General features: G+C 46.9%; 1 protein-coding gene across 1 annotated transcript in view; it reads right to left on the bottom strand.

The window, feature by feature from the left end:
• LOC112394611 (uncharacterized) overlaps positions 1–20,027 on the bottom strand; it is a 34,682-nt gene extending 14,655 nt beyond the window's left edge. Inside the window, exon 1 of the mRNA XM_024737403.1 lies at positions 19,807–20,027. Within this exon, the coding sequence (XP_024593171.1) occupies positions 19,807–20,027 (221 nt within the window). The remainder of the gene's footprint in view (positions 1–19,806) is intronic.
• Between the last annotated feature and the right edge of the window lie 1,561 nt (positions 20,028–21,588).

The following is a 21,588-nucleotide window of genomic DNA, read 5'->3' as shown; positions in this document are numbered from 1 at the left end:
CTCTTCTCTGCTATTTCAGGAAGAGATTGCATCATGATATTGGTGTTAATTTTTCATTAAATGTTTGGTAGAATTCTCTATTGAACCCACCTGGACCTAGAGGGTTTTTCATGGGAGATTTAAAATGATAAATTCAATTTATTTAATGGTTATAGGTCTTTTCAGATTATGTATCTCATCTTGCTTGAGTTTTGGTAGTCTAAGGTTTTCAAGGAATTGGTCTGTTTCATCTAAATTATCAATTTATAAGTGTAAAGTTGTTTATAGTATTCCTTTATTATCCTTTTAATGGCTGTAGGATCTGTGGTGATACCCTTGTGTCATTCCTGATACTGGTGATTTGTGTATTCTCTCTTTTTACCTTGTCAGTCTTTCTAGAGGTTTATTATTTTTTTTCAAAGAACCCGTTTTTGTTTCATTGACTTTCTGTATTGTTTTCAATTTCATTGATTTCTACTCTTTATCATTTCTTTCCTTCTGCTTGCTTTGGGTTTATCTTGTTTGTCTTTTTTCTAGTTTCTTGAGGTAGGAATTTAGGTTATTGATTTGAGACATTCCTCTTTTCAAATGTAAGCACTTCATGCTATATATTCCCTTTCAGCTCCACTTAACCTGCATCCCACACATATTTTCATTTTCAGTTCTATGTAGAGGATTGTTTTTTAAAGAGGCACCAAGATGTTTGGAGGAGACAAAGACAGCTATCTACCAAAAGGCACGCTCTTCCCCTCAATGGCATAGATGTGTTGCCAGGAAGTGGCTACACAACCGGGGACTAAGTTTCCAAGTTGTCCTTGTCTCTGGTGAGGCAGTGTGAACAGTTCTTGCCAATCGAGCGTGAGAAGTGCTGTATGCCACTTCCAAGCCAATGCAGTTAAGAAATAAATATTCTTTCTTCATCCTCTCCCTTTCTATGATGGAGGCAGGTGATGATGACGAAGCCTTAGGGGGTAGTGGAGCCGAAAGATTCAGGCTATGGTCCCTGAATCACTGAATGGAGGAACACCTCCCACCAACTGTGAACGCTCATATCGGTTGTTATAGGGGTGAGACACATGTCTTTTTGTGTTAAACTGTTAATAGTTGGGATTTATTTAGCAACAGCTAGCATTTCCTTGCTGTTAACCTCAACAATCAGCAGTGTAACTTGAAAGACATCTTTTAATAACCTGTTAAGGGCATGGCATCCATAAATATACCTGAACTTATTGATTTCATCCAGAATCAATTCTTGGGTATGAAAGGCCTTACCGTCTATTGCCTTGTTATACCTACTATACTGAGAACATAAAACAGTAGAACATTTTGGACAAGAGACCCGATCAGAAATCCCAGTTCAAAAGCATTTGGGAGCCATTCAGAAAACCAAAGCCCCGGAGCTATCATCTCTGACAATGCTGCTCCATACTTCTGCCTTTCCCCCATGAATGTCTGCTGAAGACAGCTGTCTGGAGAAATGAGAATCCCTGCACTGTCTCAGCAGTTTCTGCTCCCTATGTCCCCATGGTATGGGCACATAGATGCCTTGGGAAGAGCTGATGCTCTTAGGCTCTGAACCCGCTCTCCTGAATTTATGTTTCATTTTTGTAAATCAGACAGGACGTGGTCCGGAACCGTCTACAAAACACAACCCCAGACTGCTTCTCGATGTATTTCCAGTTGAAACGAACAGCTGCTCTAGTCTCAGATTTCCTTTGTATCATTTGCTGTTTGCTGTATCTGTCTCATTGGCCTCCTCTTTTTCAGAAAAATGTACTTACATTTAAAATAGAACGTGGTTATATTTTTGAAAGCTAAATGTCTTCCTCACCAGGCCAAATGGGGGTGCTTTCCCCCCTCTTTTTTCTCTGCACTTCCTCTCACATTAAAGCTGTTGAATTTTTGAATTTTTGTTGAATTTGATAGGAGCTTTTGACTCCTATCTGGTTTATAAGCTCTGATTTCTAGAACAAATTACCTACGTAGCGCTCAGGCAGGCACCCGTCTGTCAGATAACCCTGGAGTTTGATTTTTCCGCCCTGCCCCCGCGCTCGATTATTCATTCATTCATGGCAGGGAGAGATCCGGAGGGCCAGAACAATTTCATCAGCCCTTGGAATTCACTTACTGTGAGCCTCCTCTCCCCAGACCACGCCGCTACCATAAATAGACGTCACGTGGCTTCCTTTTATGATAAGGTCGGAGGAAACAAGTGCACAGGGAGAAGCCGCTAGGAGAGTCAGAGCTCTGAGTTCTGGCTCTAAAACCTGAACAGAGCTAGCTAGTCTTCTTGCCGGGGAGGGCGGGGGGTGCAGCTCAGAAAGGAGGGACGAGGTGGAAGACCTCGTGGGCGGGCCGCCTCCCAAGGGCTCCTCTGGATGCCTGAGCGACTCCCTGACTCCCAGCACTCTCTGCCCTCAGCCATCCCTACCCCTCGCGAGGAGGCCCGCAGACTCCTTCCCACCCCACCTGCCCGGCCAGGCTCTGCGGCTCCCCCAGCTCATTTTCTGATAGAGCTGTCACTTTTTATTGCTGATGGGAGAAATCATTTCCTCTCTTAGCTGAATGTTAATTGGCCTTTCTCTGCTCTTTCATTCAGTTAGTACATGCAGTCCCCTAGTTTTTTTCCACTCTTCAAGGGAAAAGCACCTTAGTAGAGAAGCATTCCAGCAAGACAAGGAAGGTGTTTCTTGCAAAACTGCTAATTGGTAATTGCTAAATCAGAGGTTAAGAAAAAGCTAAAAAGGAGTGCAAGGAGGGGGGTAACCAGGCATTTCGGTAGTTCCACAGGAGTTTCAACCGCCTGCAGGCTCACCGCTACAGTACCTACCACCATAGAGGGCTCAGTACTCAATAGGGAGACCCGGGAAGCCAGCTGGGTCTGGTTGAAGAATCAACTGAGCATCTTCAAGGGGCCAGGCACCTAGACAGACCCGAGAGGTGCCGAGATGACTAAGATGTAGTCACAGGAGGCAAACCAATAAATAAACTGGGGACATTGGTTTCCATGTGACCACAGCAGTGGCAGAGGTAAGCCAGGATACTGCGGGACGCACAGAGCATCAGAGAAACTTCCTGGAGAAAGCCACGCTGCAGCTCAGCTGTATAGGATAACTAGGAGGTCAGCAGCAAGGGCATCCCAGGTGGAGGAGACCATCTGTGCCGAGTCTCGGTGCCTGGAACGGGGTGGTGCGTGGGAGGAGGTTAAGGTCATGTGGAGGTTACGGTCACAGCAGGGCTTCGGTGCCCAAGCAGGTTTTTTTCCCCATATAATTTTATGCCCTTAAAAGAAATAGTCTTATTGAGATTTAATTTATACTCCATAAGTTTACTGCTTAAAGTGGACAATTCAATGGTTTTAATTTTTTTCGTATATTTAAAGAGTAATATTCCTGTATATTTACAGAGTTGTACACCCATCACCATAATCTAATTTTGGAACATCATCACAAAGAGAAACGTTCTCAGTGGGGTTTTTGATACGGGCCTGGCCAAATTATGCCTCACATCAGTTGGCAGCAGGGCAGAGAGGGGTTTGGAGGGGGAAGCCTGGCCCCTCCCTCATCGAACCCAGAACATGAGCAAGGAGCACAGCAGGGACTGAGCCCAGGGGCTAAAGATTTGTGGCAGCGGCAGGTAAAACTCCATCTCTTAGATTCTTCTTTCTTGACAGGAAAAGAACTAGGTTATGAACACTCAGGCTAGTTTTTGCTGGCTGGCTATTTAGTGGTAGTGATACAAGTCAGTATTTTAGATGGATGGTCGCCTACTTACAAAGAAAACAGACATAGGCCGTATCACAGCAAAATCCAGAATTCTGAAGTTTCTGCAAAATGGGAGCAGCACAGAGCACTATTCGTATGTTTCATACAGCAAAAACCAGAGCTGGTCTGTCCCCAAAAACGGGCAGGGAGGGCTTCCCTGGTGGCGCAGTGGTTGAGAGTCCGCCTGCCTGGGGGGCCCCCGTACCAAAAAAAAAAAAAAAAAAGGGCAGGGACTCTGTCCTCAAAGTCTCTGTAGGATGACTGAAGTGTGGTCACGTGAACCAGAGTCTTGAGCAGGCCTGCCTTTGTGTAGTACAGATAGACCATTCATACCCAGAGTTCTTAGCAAAGCAAGGGCCAGAGGGAATGGGTGCACCTCTGCAGTGGCTTTGGGGGCAGGTGGGTCTGATCTGAGCGTGATGCTATGGTAATTGTGCTATGATAATATTTGTTCATTTATTTATTTGGTTGCACCGGGTCTTAGTTGCGGCAGGCAGGCTCCTTAGTTGCGGCATGCATGTGGGATCCAGTTCCCTGACCAGGGGTCAAAGCCGGGCCCCCTGCAACGGGAGCACGGAGTCTTAACCACTGCGCCACCAGGGAAGTTCCTAGGTTTATTTTTTAAATTGCAAGTAAGAAACAAAAGCAGAAACAAATTAAACCAGCTTTCACAATAAAGGGGACTCGGTTCTGACAAAATCTTGACCGGTGTAATGTGAAAAAACTCTCCATACAAAAACATAGAAATGCGGGATAAAATATAACTACATAAAGAAACCTTAAGCGCAGGCTCAGTTAGCAAGCAAGAAAGGGATAGCCCCAGGGGCCAGAACAAGGAGGGAGAAACCAGAGCGCTAATCATGTGATCTGACCCCACAGCGGCCTCAGGGAGGGATGCAATCAGAGCCAGTAACCCAGGGGCCTTGGCTTTGGCCTCCAGATTGGGATGAGATGTGGAGATGGAAGGTAAGATCTTCAGAGGACAGGAGGTGGACAGGTGAAACTGACTCCCTGAAAAGCCAGGCTCCTCTGAAGGCTGATCTCTCAGTGAAGGGGTGAAGAGCTAGGAAAACCCTATCCCCTGGCATGAGGAGATAGCAAGAAGTTTGTCTATCACAGCACAGGCGAGAACAGGCAAGTTACAAAAGGATCCTCTGAAAAATCCAAACCTCACCTATGTGCTTTGAATGGGTTTGAGGCCCAGATTGGTATGGTATGCATGGTCTGAGATTCTCATGCCAAAGGAAAAAAATTGGTCCCAGGCTGGTGATAACCCTGGGCCACCTGGCAAAGCAGCTGCAAAATGGCTTTAGAGGGACACTCTTACAACTCAGGTAGCGGGAAGTTCTCCTGGGAAAAACAAGCTCCTCCAAAGATGAGCTCACGGTATCAAATTCCAGTACCGGCGCCCCTTGCTTTATAGCGCTTCACAGATACCGCATTTTCTACAGATTGAGGCTTTGTGGTAACCCCGTGCCAAGCGAGTCTTTCAGCAGCATTTTCCAACAGTAGTTGCTCACTTCATGTCTCTGTGCCACGTTTTGGTCATTCTCACAATATTTCAAACTTTTTCATTATTTTTCTATTTGTCACAGTGATCTGTGATGTTACTATTATGACTTGCTGAAGGCTCAGATGATGGTTAGCATTTTTTAGCAATAAAGTATTTTTTAATTAAGGTATGTGCCTTGTTTTCTATAGACATACTGCTATCGCACACTTCCCAGACTATAGTATAGTGGAAACATAAATTTATATGCGCTGGGAAACCAAAGAATTCGTGTGATTCATTTTATTTTGGTATTTGCTTTATTGTGGTGGTCTGGAAGCAAACCCACAATATCTCCAAGGTATGCCTGTATTCATGAAGAAAGAGGTCATCTTGAACACAGCAGATGCCACAAACAGGAGGATTAGAGCCCTAAGACTCTGAGATAGTACAACAGCAGGGCCAAAAGAGATTGTGCCATAAGAATGCTTATAATGACTCAAGGCCAAAATGAAAGGTTCAAACGTTCAAGAAAATAGCAACACATCATGAAAACAGGAATAGGCAGATCTGAACAATATTTACAGATGAAATGATAGGATATTTGAGATTGCCTCAAAATAACCTCAGAGTGGACAGCTGTGTGGGTTGGTACTTGTGCAAGGTGAATAAGCATAGATACATAGGGGTTTCATATTCTATTAACTCTAATTTTATATATTTGAGATATCCATAATAAAAATTAAAAACAAACAAAATTAAAAGCTCCAAATAGAACTTCTAGAAATGAATAATATAAAAAATGAAATTTAAAGCTCAAGACAGGGTTAATGGCAGATCAGACAGAGATGAAGAGAGAATTGATGAACTGGAAGATATTTTTTTAATATACAGAGGATAGACAACCACTTTAGAGTGCAATTTTTAAAATATTTATTTATTTATTTGTCTGCACCAGGTCTTAGTTGTGGCATGCAGGATCTTCACTGCGGCATGCAGGCTCTAATTCCCTGACCAGGGATCAAACCCCTGCCCCCTGCATTGGGAGCGCAGAGTCTTAACCACTGGACCACCAGGGAAGTACCTAGCATGCAATTTGACATTATCGGGTGATGCTATGACCTGACAGTTTCACTTCTAGTTTTGCTTCTCATACGTAAAAGTATGAGCACTAGAGCTATGGGTAAGAATGTTCATAGCAGCATTATGTATAATAGAGAAAAGATGGAAATAAGTTAAATATCCTTTAGTGGCAGAGAAGATAAATAGCTTACATCTTGGTCATATAAAGCCGTAAAAATAAATAAACAGTAACTACATGTCTCTCCATTAATAAATTACAGCGGGATATATATATATATATCACATCTTCTTTGTCCATTCATCTGTCGATGAACATTTAGGTTGCTCCTACGTCTTGGCTATTGTAAATAGTGCTGCTATGAACATCGGGGAGCATGTATCTTCTCAAATTATAGTTTTCTCTGGATATAGGCCCAGGAGTGGGATTGCTGGATCACATGGCAACTCTATTTTTAGGTAAAATTGTTTTTTTTTAACCCATATGTTTTAAAATTTAAATTCACGAATCACCCAATATAAGGGTCAAAGAAGATATCATAAGGGAAATCAGAAAATATTCAGAACCGAAAGATAATTAGATCACTATGTGCTAAACTAGAAGAATCCCACTGCAGGATTATGCAGAGGGAGAGTTATAACCGTAAACACACACATTAGAAAAGAAGAGCGCTTCCCTGGCAGTCCGGTGGTTAAGATTCCACGCTTACAATGCAAGGGGCGTGGGCTCGATCCCTGGTCGGGGAACTAAGACCCCACATGCTGCACGGTGTAGCCAAAAAAAAAAAAAAGAAGAAGAAGAAGAAACACTCCAAATCAGTGTCCAACTCTAGAAGGAAGGAAGAGAACAGAATAAAGTAGCAAAATTAAAGTAGAAGGAAGGAAATTAGGAAATAACAAAGAACAGAAATTAAAGAAAAAAAGAAGAGGATCAACAAAACCGCAGCTGGATCTTTGAGAAGACTGATAAAATAGGCAGATCTCTGGCAGGAGCGGCTGAGAATAGGAAGGAGAAGGGACGAGGCATGTTAGGAATGAACAAAAAGGACACAGCACAGCTACAATAGAGATTCAAAAAATAACGACAGCTCACATTTACACGTCAGTCTTTCATACCTCATTCTATAACGTAATATTTATTTACAGTTTAGGTTGAAATACAAATCTTTTCTACAGAATCTTCTGCCTGGGTATAGTAACAGTGATGGGCTAACACTTATAAAGAACTTACTAGGAGCCCCTGCACCTGCCATGGGCTCTCTTGCCTCCACCCCTTTGGTTAGTCTGTTTCCTCAGCTCAAAATACCCTTTCCCTCTCACACATCTTGCAAAGGTTCGGCTAAAATGCAACTCCTCTGGCTGTTCCTGGAAACCCATTATCCACTCTGCCCTTCTTCCTTACCAATAGAACGATAATTTTTGTTCAGGATAATAAGATGCCCCATTAAAATAACCACAACTACAATACTATAGCCCCAGCTTCCTCTACGTCTCAGGGTGGCATGGGACTCCATTTGGTCAATGAGATACAAGTAGGAGTTTGCTAGGTACATTTTTTTTTTTTAGGTACATTTTTTGAAGATATTTTAAAAAATAAGTTTATTTATTTATTTTTGGCTGCATTGGGTCTTCCTCGTTGTGCACGGGCTTCTCATTGCGGTGGCTTCTCTTGTTGCGGAGCACAGATTCTAGGCACGCGGGCTTCAGTAGCTGCGGCTTAAAGGCTCTAGAGTGCCCGCTCAGTAGTTGTGGCGCACGGGCTTAGCTGCTCCACGGCATGTGGGATCTTCCCAGACCAGGGCTCAAACTCGTGTCTCCTGCATTGGCAGGCAGATTCTTAACCACTGTGCCACCAGGGGAGTCCTGAAGATTTTTTTTTTAATTAATTAATTTATTTATTTTTTGGCTGTGTTGGGTCTTCGTTTCTGTGAGAGGGCTTTCTCCAGTTGTGGCGAGCGGGGCCCACTCTTCATCGCGGTGCGCGGGCCCCTCACTGTCACGGCCTCTCCCGTTGCAGAGCACAGGCTCCAGATGCGCAGGCTCAGTAGTTGTGGCGCACGGGCTTAGTTGCTCCGCGGCATGTGGGATGTTCCCAGACCAGGGCTCGAACCCGTGTCCCCTGCATTGGCAGGCGGATTCTTAACCACTGCGCCGCCAGGGAAGCCCCTGAAGATTTTTTTTATCTATCCACCCAACTATTCATCCACCACCCATCCTTTCACTCATTCATTCTCCCATCCACTTGTTCACCTGTCCATTCACCTATGCACCCACACACCTACACATCCATCCATCCATCCATCCATCCATCCATTTCTGAGGGCCTTTAAAGTGCCAGGCACAATATTTAGGTACTTGACATAGAAAATGAGTGATATTTGTCCCCTGCCTTTAAGTAACTACACTCTATTTGGAAAGACAGATAAGGAAACAATTTCAATACATTTGTGGTAAGTGCTATGCTAGAGGTAAAAGAGAAATAAAAATCTTTTCCTTCTCTCATTCATCCAGAGACACCTGTTTGTCGCAGGGAGGATTGTGATTTTTGTAGTAGAAATGTAACAAGAGAAGAAAAAAAAAAGACCCTTTAACCATTGAGTCTTAAGACCAACTCTGAGTGCACATAATAGTCTTAAAACTGAACTTGGTTCAGAGAAGAAAGGGATTTTCTAAATTCAAAGGGCTCCCCTTTAAGAAACACTGACCGAATCTGGTGGACTTGGACCCAGAAACAGGATACAAGGTCAAAGGATACGACTTGGGAAAGTTCCCATCAGGTAGGAAGAGGCAGGAGATCAGATACAAAGGCCTTGGCTCACTCCCCCAGGTCATAACAGCAGTGGAAAGGCCCAAGGTGAGCGTGGCTGGAGAACATCGGAGGCCAGGCGGTGGTCTCGGAGGGTTCTGGGGCCAGAGCCCAAGGATCAGGCCGACTGCTGCTCAGTGGGCCCAGGACAGGCACCGCCTTAGCTGCACGCCTTAGAGGCAGAAGCCGGAGCCAGGAGGCTGTCTGGGAAGGCGTGGGGAGAAGGAGCCCTGACAGGAAACCCCAACCTGAATGTACTTGAACTCCTCTTATCTCGATGGGACTGAGTTAACTCGGAAGGAGTTCTTGAAGCCTGAAGAGACTGAGTTAGCTTTGATTAGCAAGTTCACGGTGTTCAACGTTTCTTTTTCATTTTTTTGCCCTTAGCAGGAGTGGGGACTTGTGAGCGAGACAGAATCCATTACAGACCATTTTCGGTTGCATTTCTGTGGCCCTTTGCTTACAGCATGCAGATTTTATCCCATGAGGGAGGCTTGCACTGGGTGCTGAGGAGCCAGAGGGCCGAGAGGGGGTGTCAAGGGGGCCATGGGCTTGCGTCAGGGCAGTCGCACAGGGCACCAGGCTCAGGAGGGCCCCGTACTTAAGGATTTCATGGCTCTGTGGTCGTGGTCTTGAAATGCTTAATAATTTTACCTTTGAATTTGTGTTTTGTTAAGGGAAGTCTGATGGGGCAATAGAAGGCTGGGGGCTTGGGGTCCTGCGTCCCACTGCCTCCTGGGACCAGGAACTAGATGGTTCTCAGCGACCTGCTCCCCAGCCTTGCCCTCCCCACCCCAGCCTGCTGCTGCCCTCAGCCCAGGCCAGTGACAGGGTCATGTCGGTCGTGGCGGGGAGTGGCAGAGAGGCCAGTGTGTCCCTGGCGCCCTCAGCTTCCAGCAGGAGCCTCAGAGCAGGCAGCCGTCCTCGCCCCGGGCTGGCTGTGCCGTGGCATGTTTAGCAGGTCACTTGTAGGAGACCCACCCCTCATCCAGGCACCAGGTGTGTCTGTGCACGGAAGCTGCATTCCCTCGGGATTCCCCTTCCACCATGAGCTTGGGTGGCAGGCCCGTGGGAAGGGGAGGTCGACTTCCCACCCCTGCCGGGGCCCTGTAGTCCAGTAGCTGGCGGGAACGGGATCCTGGCAGCCTCTGAGGGCCTGCACCTTCACTTCACTGTCCTCACGCCTGACGGAGCGTGACATTAAGTAGCAAATAAAAAGCATCACGACAGGCTTAGAAGAAAGGAAAAAGCTGTGTACTGCTAGTACCTTTAACAGCACCATTTCCTACTTTTCAGACAAGAGGTCTGCATTCTCATTGCACACTGGGTCCCACAAATCATGCAGCCGGTCCTGGCCTCAGGGAAGCTTTACCAGAAGGAAGTCTGCTGGGTCTTAGGCCTTCAGCCAAGCTGGCCCACCAGGTAGCAGTTTTGACCATCTCGATGGTCAAAACTCAAAAGGCATCACCCTGCCTGGTAGGCTAGCCCAACCACAAGATCAAAGCAGGGCTACTGTTTCAGAAACACTGAAGCCAGGCTCTGGGCTCACCAGCAGCATCTCCAAGGCCCTTTCCACCAAATATCTCAGCGTCTCCAGGGATATCTCATTTCTTTTCAAGTCCTATTTTCTCAGCTAGCACATGATTTCTGCCACATTCCTTCTCTCCTTCCTGGGACGGCTGCCTTTGGAGCTGTCTGCAGCCCTCAAAGCCCGAGAGTACATTCCGCCACTGCCCGCCACTGAGTGCCTAGATTCCGGTCCCCACTGACAGATTAGTGACGAGGAGCTAGGATGTCCACTGTGCCTGCCACGCACCAGGGACCCCCCCAAGCACTTGACTCATTGAATCCTCTCGTCAACCCAACCAAGTATGCACTTAGCACTGCTTTCTTCCACATGCGAGAACAGAGGCACAGAGGGCACGGATTGAGCAGGGGATGGAGTTAGGATTTGAACTCAGGCAGAAAAAGTGATAATTTAATGATAAAACAAAAGATGTCACACCTGAGACGGCGTGCTGGAAACTCGAATGCAGCAGCTAAACCTGTGTCTAAGCTGCCAGAAAGGATTCTACCAGCGGAAAGGAAACACTGACTCATTAGCCCGATGGTGACAATGCACCCAGTTTGGAGAGCTTGGGTGCGGTTGGGCGTCCCCTTCGTGGTGCAGGAGGGCAGGGAGGACAGTTGGGATCAGGGACATGGGGTCAGACGGCTGGTGGTACAGATACATCTGACAGCCTGCATCAAATCCCTCACCTCTGCCCCCAGGCCCCAACTCGACAGGACCAGGGGAGCAGCCTGTGTCTCCACCACCTGACACCCCCCAGACCCCAACTCTAGTCTCACGAGGCCAGTCACAGAAAGTCAAGATGCTCAGTCTGGTTGGTTTAGAAGCCAGGGTTAGATTTACATTTTTAATAAAAATGTTACATACTTGGCCATAGCTGATTTATTTGAAGGTTACCTTAATTTCTTTCAGTCCACAGGGGCCCAATTCAATTTGCAAGGCTGATTAATTCGTCCCTCCCGTCCTCACTGTGACAGTGACAGTGATCCCACAGAGTCCTCTCCTTCCTCATCTGACCCCAGGGCCCCTCTCTGCGTTTCTCCTCCAGTGATACCTGGAGCCTTTGGTGTTTCTGTCCACTTGTGGTTTTTGGTTGTCACAGGCCCTTTCTAGGAACAGATAAAGATCTGCCCTGCCCAGAATCTTCGGCTTCCCCCAGCCTGAAGTTTGCTGGGGGTCTGTCCTAGTTTCACCATCTTGGGGCCAAAGAGGGTCTGGAGGAGGCAGACACTGCCCCTCCCGAGGGCCGGCCTCCCATTCTCCAACACAGCACAGGTTACACTTTTAAGGTAACCCTCTGCAAATTTAGAACCATGACATTTTGGATACAGTAGTTTCTGGGAAAGTGCCTGCATTTTGTTTAGACACATTTTTACCTAGATATTTGCCAAAGAATCCTGGAATTAAAATTCAGTCATTTGCCAATTAAAACTAATTTTTAAAAAAATAAATTTATTTATCTTATTTTTGGCTGTGTTGGGTCTTCGTTGCTGTATGTGGGCTTTTCTCTAGTTGCAGTGAGCGGGGGCTACTCTTTGTTGCGGTGCACAGGCTCTAGGCGCACGGGCCTCAGTAGTTGTGGCACGTGGGCTCAGTAGTTGTGGCTCGCGGGCCCTAGAGCGCAGGCTCAGTAGTTGTGGTGCACGGGCTTACTTGCTCCACGGCATGTGGGATCTTCCCGGACCAGGGCTTGAACCTGTGTCCCCTGCATTGGCAGGCAGATTCCTAACTACTGCACCACGAGGGAAGCCCCTAAAACTAATTTTTGAAAGGATATTTAACTCTGTGTTGCCAGTCTGTATGTACACACACACGTACATATTTTATGCATACATGCACGTGTATTTAAATCTCTTTGGTTAACTGTGGAAATAAACGAAGACCAAGCAAATGAGGAAAACAAGGCTATTTGCTCTGAACTTGCTACAGCGAAGGAGTGGGCCAGTGCCGCCTGCGTTTTGGCAGAGACTCAAAGGCAGGCAGAGTTGAAAGCTTTAAAGCGGAAAAAAGGGAAGGCCTCAGGTGTGCCCTGATTGGAGGCTGTTGGCCTGGGGAAGCTGTAGGCAGGCTGACTACAAGCGGATGTCCTATGTGATTGGTTAAGGATACAGATTTGGCTTTCTCTGATTGGTCCTAAACTGGAAGAGAGGACATAGATTAAGAAAGCTGTTGGTTATTAATCTAGAGCTGGTCATTTGGGGTCAATTGTTATAGAATTTTTTGCTTAGTTTCTTGGATTGTCACAGAGATAGGAAACTGGCTTCCTATCTCTGCAAATCTGATTTACAGAGGGCTGGCTTCCTGGGTTGTTTATTGCAGGGAAGGGGTCAGTTTCCCAGGCAGGTTGCTGCAGCCTGTGGGTAAAATTTCTATTCTTATATATGATCTAGCCATTGTCTTTATATATTCAGTCTCTCATGATAATTATGTAAGAATTGGTCAAATACGTCCATCCCTTCTCTTTGAAGGGTAAATCAGTCCATTCAGCAAGTTTAAAAGGTGACCTTATTAAAGAGTAGCAATTAATCTGCTTAATTCTGTCAGATCTCAAACAACTTCACTGAACAAATCCACAAAAATCACACGTGATCAAAATGCAGCTATCTCACACATAGAACCAAGCTCGTGTTTGGCAATAGCGTGGAAATCGTACATGACCTAGATTGGGAGAGAAAACCAAGACAGCTCCTCAGAAAGCTTCAGACAGCTCCTTCTTCCCCCATTCCCTGTCCCGGCCCCCCTCAGCGTCTTGCCAGGCAGTGCTACTGGATGAATTCTGATGGAGGACAGAAAATTAAGGAAAGGAAAAAGTAGCTTGGTAATGCAATTCAGAAAAATGCATGCTTTCCTCCTGAATTATTAGGACAAATAACTCTGCTTGGCAAAAGCACCCTCCCTTCTGCAGTGGGGATGAAGCGGGTACTTCGGAAGACCCGTCCTTGGTGTCCCATCAGTCTTGATGGTGGGAACAGAGGTGATGCCCCTGATTCTTTGGGGGCCAGCCCAGTTCAGTGCCCTTTCTCATGCCAGGAGCACTTGGAGCTTTCCCTTGTGAAATTAATTCTCGATCATCGGTGCCTCTGCTTCCCAACCTGGGCACTTCCAAGGCCCTTCCTTCACTATGGTACCAAATTTCACACAAAGGCAAGGAAATGGACCAAGGATGTGAGGCAAGGAGGCCGTGAATCCACAGCCGCGGGCTGCGGAGGTGGAGTCGGACGGCCTGGACTGATGCACAGTTTTGCCCAAGTCAACAATGGTCTGGGCAAACCATTTATTTAATTTCTTTTGTTTCAGATGTCACATTGGTGCAAGGAAAATTAAGATGCTATTTCACTCACGATACGTTGAACGGCTACTCTGTGCCAGACAGTACATGCTGGGTGCTGAGCATATGGCTCGTCCATCTACACAGAGGAAGACGATAAACACACAGCAAATCAGAAACTCACAGACTTGGAAAGTCTCTGAAGATGAACATTCCTCCTCGGCTTCCCTTTCCCTCACCCCGCTTCCCGTCTGAAGGCAATCCTCTCAGCTCCACCATCAGACCTGGTCTCCCCAAGTCCACTCTGCAGGGGCCCCTGGGGATTCCAGGAGACTTTACTGGCCTCCTGCCTCTGCTCTCTTGCCCTGAGGGTCAGTTCTCACCACGTCAGCTAGGAAAATCCTTTTAAAACATAAACCCAGTCATAGTTTTCTGCTCAAAACTCTCCCATAATTTTCCACCTCTCCTGGAGTAAAAGGCAGCACACTCACGGTGACCTGCAAGGCCGTACCAAACCCGCCCCTTGCCTCTCAGACCTCATTCCTGCTCCCTCTTTCGGCCACTGTGATCCAGCCATCCGTCCTCGCTGCCGGGGGACCCTGCTTTGAGAGGGGCCAGGTTCATGACTGCTGGTCGCACACAGTTATTAATGGTGTCACTTCCACTCTTAGAGGCCCCGGTTTGGATGATGGATTAGATGGCCGCACTGGCCGCTCACTTGCTATTTTTTCTCTCCTCTGCCCGGTCTCCTCCTTCCCCAGAGAGCTGCTGCCTTCCCTCACCTGCTTCGGGTCTTTGCCCACATGTCGTATTCCGTGACCGTGCTTTTCCTCCCTAGAACTTCTCACCACACTTTATTTTTCTTATTTGTTTATTGTGTCTCCCTGTCCCCCGTGCAGGCTCTGTGAGGGCAGAGATTTTTAATGTCTTGTTCACTACTGTATCCCTAGTGCCGAAAACACTGCTTAGCACACGGAGGTGCCTGAGAGAGTAGCTAGATGAGGGTGGGGATGCTACTTTGGATACGGTGGTCAGAGGCAACGTGTCTGAGGGGTTGGCACTGAAGTTAAGGTCTGTATCAGTTTCCTGTTGCTGCTGTAACAAAGTACTACAAACTTAGTGGCTTAAAACAACACAGATGTATTATCTGGCAGTTCTGGGGGTTAGAAGTCCATGATGCATCTCAATGAGCTAAAATCAAGGTGTTGGCAGAGATTCATTCCTTTCTGGAGGCTCCGAGAGAGAATTAGCATCCTTGCCTTTTCTAGCTTCTAGGGGTCACCCACGTTCCTTGGCTCCGGGTACCTGCCTCCATCTTCAAAGCCTGATGGTCGGCCAAGTCTTTCTCGTGATGCCATCTCTCAGTTCTGAATCCTCTGCCTTTCTCATCCCAATTTAAGGACCCTTAGGATTACACTGGGCCCACCCAGATAATCCAGGATAATCTCATTAAATCAGCTGATTAGCAAACATCATTCCATCTGCAACCTTAATTCCCCTTTGCATGGAACATAATATATTTACAGGTTCCAGGGATTGGGACATGGATACTTTTGCAGGAGGGGCATTATTCTGCCCTAGTGGGGATGCTTCTTTGGATAAGGCGGTCAGGAAAGGCCTCCCTAAAGAGTTGGCACTGAAGGCAAGATCTGAAGGACAAAGAGGAGCCACCCGTGTGAAGAGACAGAAGAAGTTTTCAGGCAGAGGGAGTAGCATGTGCAAAGACCCTGGGGCAGAGAAGAGCTTGGCTTATCAAGAAGCAGAAGGTCGCCCAGAGAGGCTACAGTATACCGAGCAAGGAGGAGAGTGGTCACAGGTGAGGCTGGGGAAGGAGGCAGGAGTCAGATACGCAGATGCCATGGTTTTCTCTCTCCCAGGCTATAGGTCATGTAGGTTCTGTGTGTGAGGCAGCTGCATATTTCTAAATTTTAAAAATTTTTTAAATTTATTTTTGGCTGCGTTGGGTCTTTGTTGCTGCATGCGGGCTTTCTCTAGTTGTAGTGAGGGGGGGCTGCTCTTTGTGAGCAGGGGCTGCTCCTTGTTTGTTTCTCATTCCAGTGGCTTCTCTTGTTGTGGAGCATGGGCTCTAGAGCGCAGGCTCAGGAGCTGTGGTGCACGGGCTTAGTTGCTCCGTGGCACGTGGGATCTTCCCAGACCAGGGCTCGAACCCGTGTCCCCTGCATCGGCAGGCAGATTCTCAACTACTGCGCCACCAGGGAAGCCCATGGACAGCTGCATTTTAATAATATGATTCTTGTGGCTTTGCTCTATGAAGTTGTTTGCAATCTGACAGTATAAAACAGATAACTGCTATTCATTGACAAGGCCACCTTTTAAACTTGATGAACTGACTGCTTTACCCTTCAAAGAGAAGAAAAATAATTTATTCTCTCACAGTTCTGGACACCTGAAGTCTGAAATCAAGGTTTCAGCAGGCCCACGCTCCCTCTGAAGCCTCTAGAGGAGGATCCTTCCTTGCCTCTTAGCTTCTGGTGGTTCCCGGCTGCTATGAACTGAATGCCTATGTCCCCCCAAATCCAAATGTTGGAACCCTAACCCCCCAGTGTGATGGTATTAGGACACGAGTCCTTCGGGAGGTAATCGGGTTTCGATTAGATCATGGGGGCGGAGCTCCCATAATGGGACTAGTGCCTTTATGAGAAGAAAGACAAGATCTCTCTCTCATCTCTCTCCTCCTCTCTCTGCCATGTGTGAACACAGGAAGAAGGCAGCCACCTACAAACCAAAAGAAGAGCCTTCAGCAGACACCACATCTGCCAGCACCTTGATCTTGAACTTCCTAACCTCCAGAACTATGAGAAATAAATGTCTGTTGAAGCCACCCAGTCTGTGGTATTGTATCATAGCAGCCTGGACTAAGACACCAGCAGTCCATGGTGGTCCTTGGCTTGTGGCAGCAGCACTCCAGTCTCTGCCCCCATCGTCACATGGCCATCTTCCCTTTGTGTCAGTGCCTTTATGTCCAAATTTTCCTCTTCTTATGAGCACATCAGTCACTGGATTCGGGCCCACCCTAGTGGGACCCCAACTTAACTGGATTACATCTGCAAAGATGCTATTTCCAAATAAGGTCACATTCACAGGTTCCAGGTAGACATGAATATTTGAGGGACACTGTCCAACCCAGGCCACCTCCAGTTCCATATGGCCTTCTGTTACTATCTCCCCAGGCCACCCCAACCCACTCTCCTTGACTTGAGCTGCCCTGGCCCAGAGCTACCTTATCAGACTGACTTTTTTTTTTTTTTTTGCGGTACGCGGGCCTCTCACTGTTGGCTTGTTGTGGAGCACAGGCTCCGGACGCGCAGGCTCAGCGGCCATGGCTCACGGGCCCAGCCGCTCCGCAGCATGTGGGATCTTCCCGACCGGGGCACGAACCCCTGTCCCCTGCATCGGCAGGTGGACTCCCAAGCACTGCGCCACCAGGGAAGCCCCAGACTGACTTTTCCTGTTTGTGGGTTTGTATACATGTTGCCTCTCCTCTCCATACCCTATCACCCTGCCCCCCAATTTTGACTGCAGCCGCAACTATTTTTTTTTTTTTTATCAGTAAGTCTTTTTACAATGCAGTTGCCTAGCAGACTGAATGCAGTTTAAATCCTCCAGATACCTCCTTTCAGGTCCATTTCTCTCTGTAAAGTGCTTATCTTAGAAAATCTGGGAAGAATCTGAGTTTGCTCTTTATATCAACTAATTAGTGTATACAGGCTCACCCTCTTATATGGTTACAGCTATCCTGAGCTGCTGACTGACTTCAGGCCACAGTACAAAGGAGACTTGTGCCAAAGAGGCCCAGGGAAGGAGGAGCTGAGTGACACTGTAGTCAGAATGCTGTTCTCCATCATCTCCCAGTGGACACTCACGGCTGCATCCTGTTACTCAGATGGTCGTAGAACCCACGGAGGCCACTAGCCATCCTCCATTTGGTAAAGGAGGAAACTGGGGTTTTGGAGGTTTACAGGACTTCCTCAAAGCCACAGCAAGTATGTGATAAAAGGAAGGCTCTGGAGTGAAATTGATGAGTGGTTTCTTAATATGATAAAATATATACACTTTGTTCCTAAAGCTAGAATGTAACTTAATGGGTAAATACTAAGGGCATTTCCATAAGATCAGCAATAAACCAAAGATGCCCTCTACTATTCAACACTGTACTGGAGGCATCAGGCAAAGTAGTGAGAGAAGAGAAATCAATAAGAGGTACAAGAATTGGGGAGAAAAGGAGTAAATCTATCACTTGCAGGTGATATGATTGTGTACCTGGAAAGCCCTAAAAGTATTTTGTATTTGTCTTCATTGTTACATTTCTGGAGTTGTTCATTTCTTGGTGTAAATCCAGGTTTTTATCTGGTATCATACATCTTCTACCTGAAAAACCTCCCTTGATGTTTCTTTTTTTTTTTTTTTGCGGTACGCGGGCCTCTCACTGTTGTGGCCTCTCCCGTTGTGGAGCACAGGCTCCGGACGTGCAGGCTCAGCGGCCATGGCTCACAGGCTCAACCGCTCCACGGCATGTGGGATCTTCCCAGACCGGGGCATGAACCCGTGTCCCAGGCATCGGCAGGCGGACTCTCAACCACTGCGCCACCAGGGAAGCCCTGATGTTTCTTATAGCACAAGCCTGCTGGGAATTAATTCTCTTGGCTTTTGTTTTTCTAAAAACATCTGTATTTTTGCCTTAATTTTTGAAAGATATCTTCACTGGGTATAGCCTTTTAAAATATATATTTTTTAAAAATATTTATTTATTTATTTGGCTGCATCGGGTCTCAGTTGTGGCATGCTGGATCTTCCTTGAGGAATGCAGGATCTTTCGTTGCCGTACTCGGGCTTCTCTGTAGTTGCAGCGCACAGGCTCAGTAGCTGCAGCGCGGGCTTAGTTGCCCTGCACCACGTGGGATCTTAGTTCCCCAACCAGGGATCGAACCTGCATCACCTGCATTGGAAGGCGGATTCTTAACCACTGGACCACCAGGGAAGTCCCTGGGTATAGCCTTTTGAGTTGACAATATTTTCTTTCAGCTCTTTAAAGATGCAATTCTTATCTTTGTTCCTCTGAATGTAATGTATCTTTTTCTCTGGCTGCCTTCAAGATTCTCACTTTACCTTTGGTTTTCAGCAGTTTTAATATAATATGTCTAGATTAAAAAAAAAAAAAAGGAAGGTTCTGGAATCATGCCTCCACTTCTCTACCCAATCCCCCACCTGTTGGCATCCAAGCCTTGGAAGGACTTGCCACCAACTGGTCTTGTAAGATGACAGCAGCTACACTTGGTGCTTGTAATAGCCAAGGGTCCCACCTCCAGCTAGCTCAGGTCCTAGAAAATGTGCCAGCTACACTTTGCCACACGGGGCCACAGCCGAAGGGACGTGGGATATTACTGCCTCTGGGGTGGGTAGTGGAAACTAAGAGGAAGAACTTACCAGCTGTTTAAACCCTGTTGCATTCACCCTTCAAACACTCTGGTGGCTCTGGTTCAGTAGCCCCCCGTTAGCTGGTTCCCATCTTTCAGGTTTTCTAAACATGCAAATGAACTGCGCAATAAATCCCCCCGCAGGCAAAGCCATGATTTCCTCAGCAGGTGGATGCGGAACGCTCAATGACCTAGAATAATCGACGCTTTGCAACAAGCACTTTTTCTTCCTACTCACTATCGCTGCGCTTTAAGAGGAGAAAGGAGTAACCGCTCTCGCACGGTTACAAAGAGACACTTGGAAACACGCTGCTGGGGGCCGCTCTGTCACCAGGAAAGACAACGGAATACGTTTTAAATGTCTTTTCCCCTTGCTCTGCCAAGCAAAAGCATCGGAACCCTTCTGGGAACTCACCGGCCCAGGAAAGAAAATGAGGCCCCGCGGTTGGCGCCACTTGCGCCCCCTCCGCTCAGCCCCCGCCCAAGGTCGGTGGCCGCCGCCCGAGGTCGCAGGGGCGGGGTCGCCAGCGCGGGCTCCCAGCGGTTGTGTAGTTGGGACGCGCTCGCTAAACGCAGTCGTTCTCTGCAACGGCTCACGGCCCTTTCTGTTTTGAAGGCGCCTCTGTTTATTCCCATTGAACCGCCTTCTGCAGAGGGCGACCCCGATTGCAAAGTCCCCAAGCGCTGTTTTCCTCTTTTTCTGTCCCCACTGGACAGACCCTTAAGGCTCCGCGTACGTTTGGCGCCCAACAGAGGACCTGGCGCGCGTCGACCCCCGCTAATGCTTGAGGGATGGATCCGTACCCTGTCGCCAACGTGCGATCCCAAAGGAACACCCATTTCTCAGGCTTTAAAAAATTCCTCTTGAAAAAAAAATTTCAAGTCACCAAAGATTCTAGCCAGCAGGAACTTCAAAGATGGAGAGCTTGAAATTACTTGCTCCGAACGTCTTGCTGAACCAGCAGGGTCCTTCTGACCATTGATCTGCAAACCTGCTGGGTCAGGAATCAATGCTGGTCCTGGTGCTGGTGACGATGGTGTGTGACAATGTGGCCAATCTGGCCCACTTGAGGGAAAGGCCAATCCGAATCAGTGAAAGTTCTGAATTAGACAAAGTGTAATAAAATTTAAGCATTTTAAATGACTGATTCACAATCTTATTTATAAATTAATGCATACTATAAAGAAAGGGTTTATTAAGGTAAATTTGGGGCAGGCCCCTATCAGTCATACTTGAATGAAATAATGTTTTGACTCTTGCTGTAAATACAATTGAGGACCCAAGTAAATCATTTCAACTTTTGTCACTACCCAGGAGGAATGAAGATTCAGTATTTATCACCAAACAAGACACCCAAGAAAGTTTTTCTTTTGTTAACTAAACTTATAAAACAGTATAATAAAATCAACAATACTTAAATAAAAGTATAATAAAATATCTGCGAAAAACATGACCAAATGATCAATTCTTTTTTTTTTTTTTAATTTTTTTTTTTTAATTTTTTTTGTGGTACGCGGGCCTCTCACTGTTGTGGCCTCTCCCGTTGCGGAGCACAGGCTCCGGACACGCAGGCTCAGCGGCCATGGCTCACGGGCCCAGCCGCTCCGCGGCATGTGGGATCTTCCAGGGCAGGGGCACGAACCCATGTCCCCTGCATCGGCAGGCGGACTCTCAACCACTGTGCCACCAGGGAAGCCCAAATGATCAATTTTTTTAAAAATCAATATTTGCTATTTAGGAGCCAACATATCCTTACCCAGAATATAAGGTTCCTAATACCAGAAAAATCATTTTAACCATGATCTTTGACCATCTTTGCAGCTAGGACTTTAAGAATGTTGAGCTCTGGACCTAACTTGTGTTATTCAGAGTTCTGCAGGAAGGTTCACTAGGCAAAAATCAACTGTGAGTTAATGGGAAGTCCCTGGTGGTCCAGTGGTTAAGACTCTGCTCTTCCACTGCAGGGGGCACGAGTTTGATCCCTGGTTGGGGAATTAAGATCCCGCATGCCAGGCGGCCAAAAAAATTTCAAAAAAAAATTTAAATCCTGAATTAAGACCAAGACTGAGCTTGGACTCCCCCCCTCGAGTTGCAAAATATTTATTAAATACCTTTAAGGGAAAAAAATATATTTTTTTGGCTGCGCTGCTCAGCTTGTGGAATCTTATTTCCCCCATGAGGGACTGAACCCGGGCC

This window comes from Neophocaena asiaeorientalis, unplaced genomic scaffold, assembly GCF_003031525.2.
Source record: "Neophocaena asiaeorientalis asiaeorientalis breed wild unplaced genomic scaffold, Neophocaena_asiaeorientalis_V1.1 scaffold242, whole genome shotgun sequence".
Classification (NCBI taxonomy): domain Eukaryota; kingdom Metazoa; phylum Chordata; class Mammalia; order Artiodactyla; family Phocoenidae; genus Neophocaena; species Neophocaena asiaeorientalis.
Note: the sequence above shows the minus strand (reverse complement) of the source record. Positions and strands in the feature narration are given on the sequence as shown.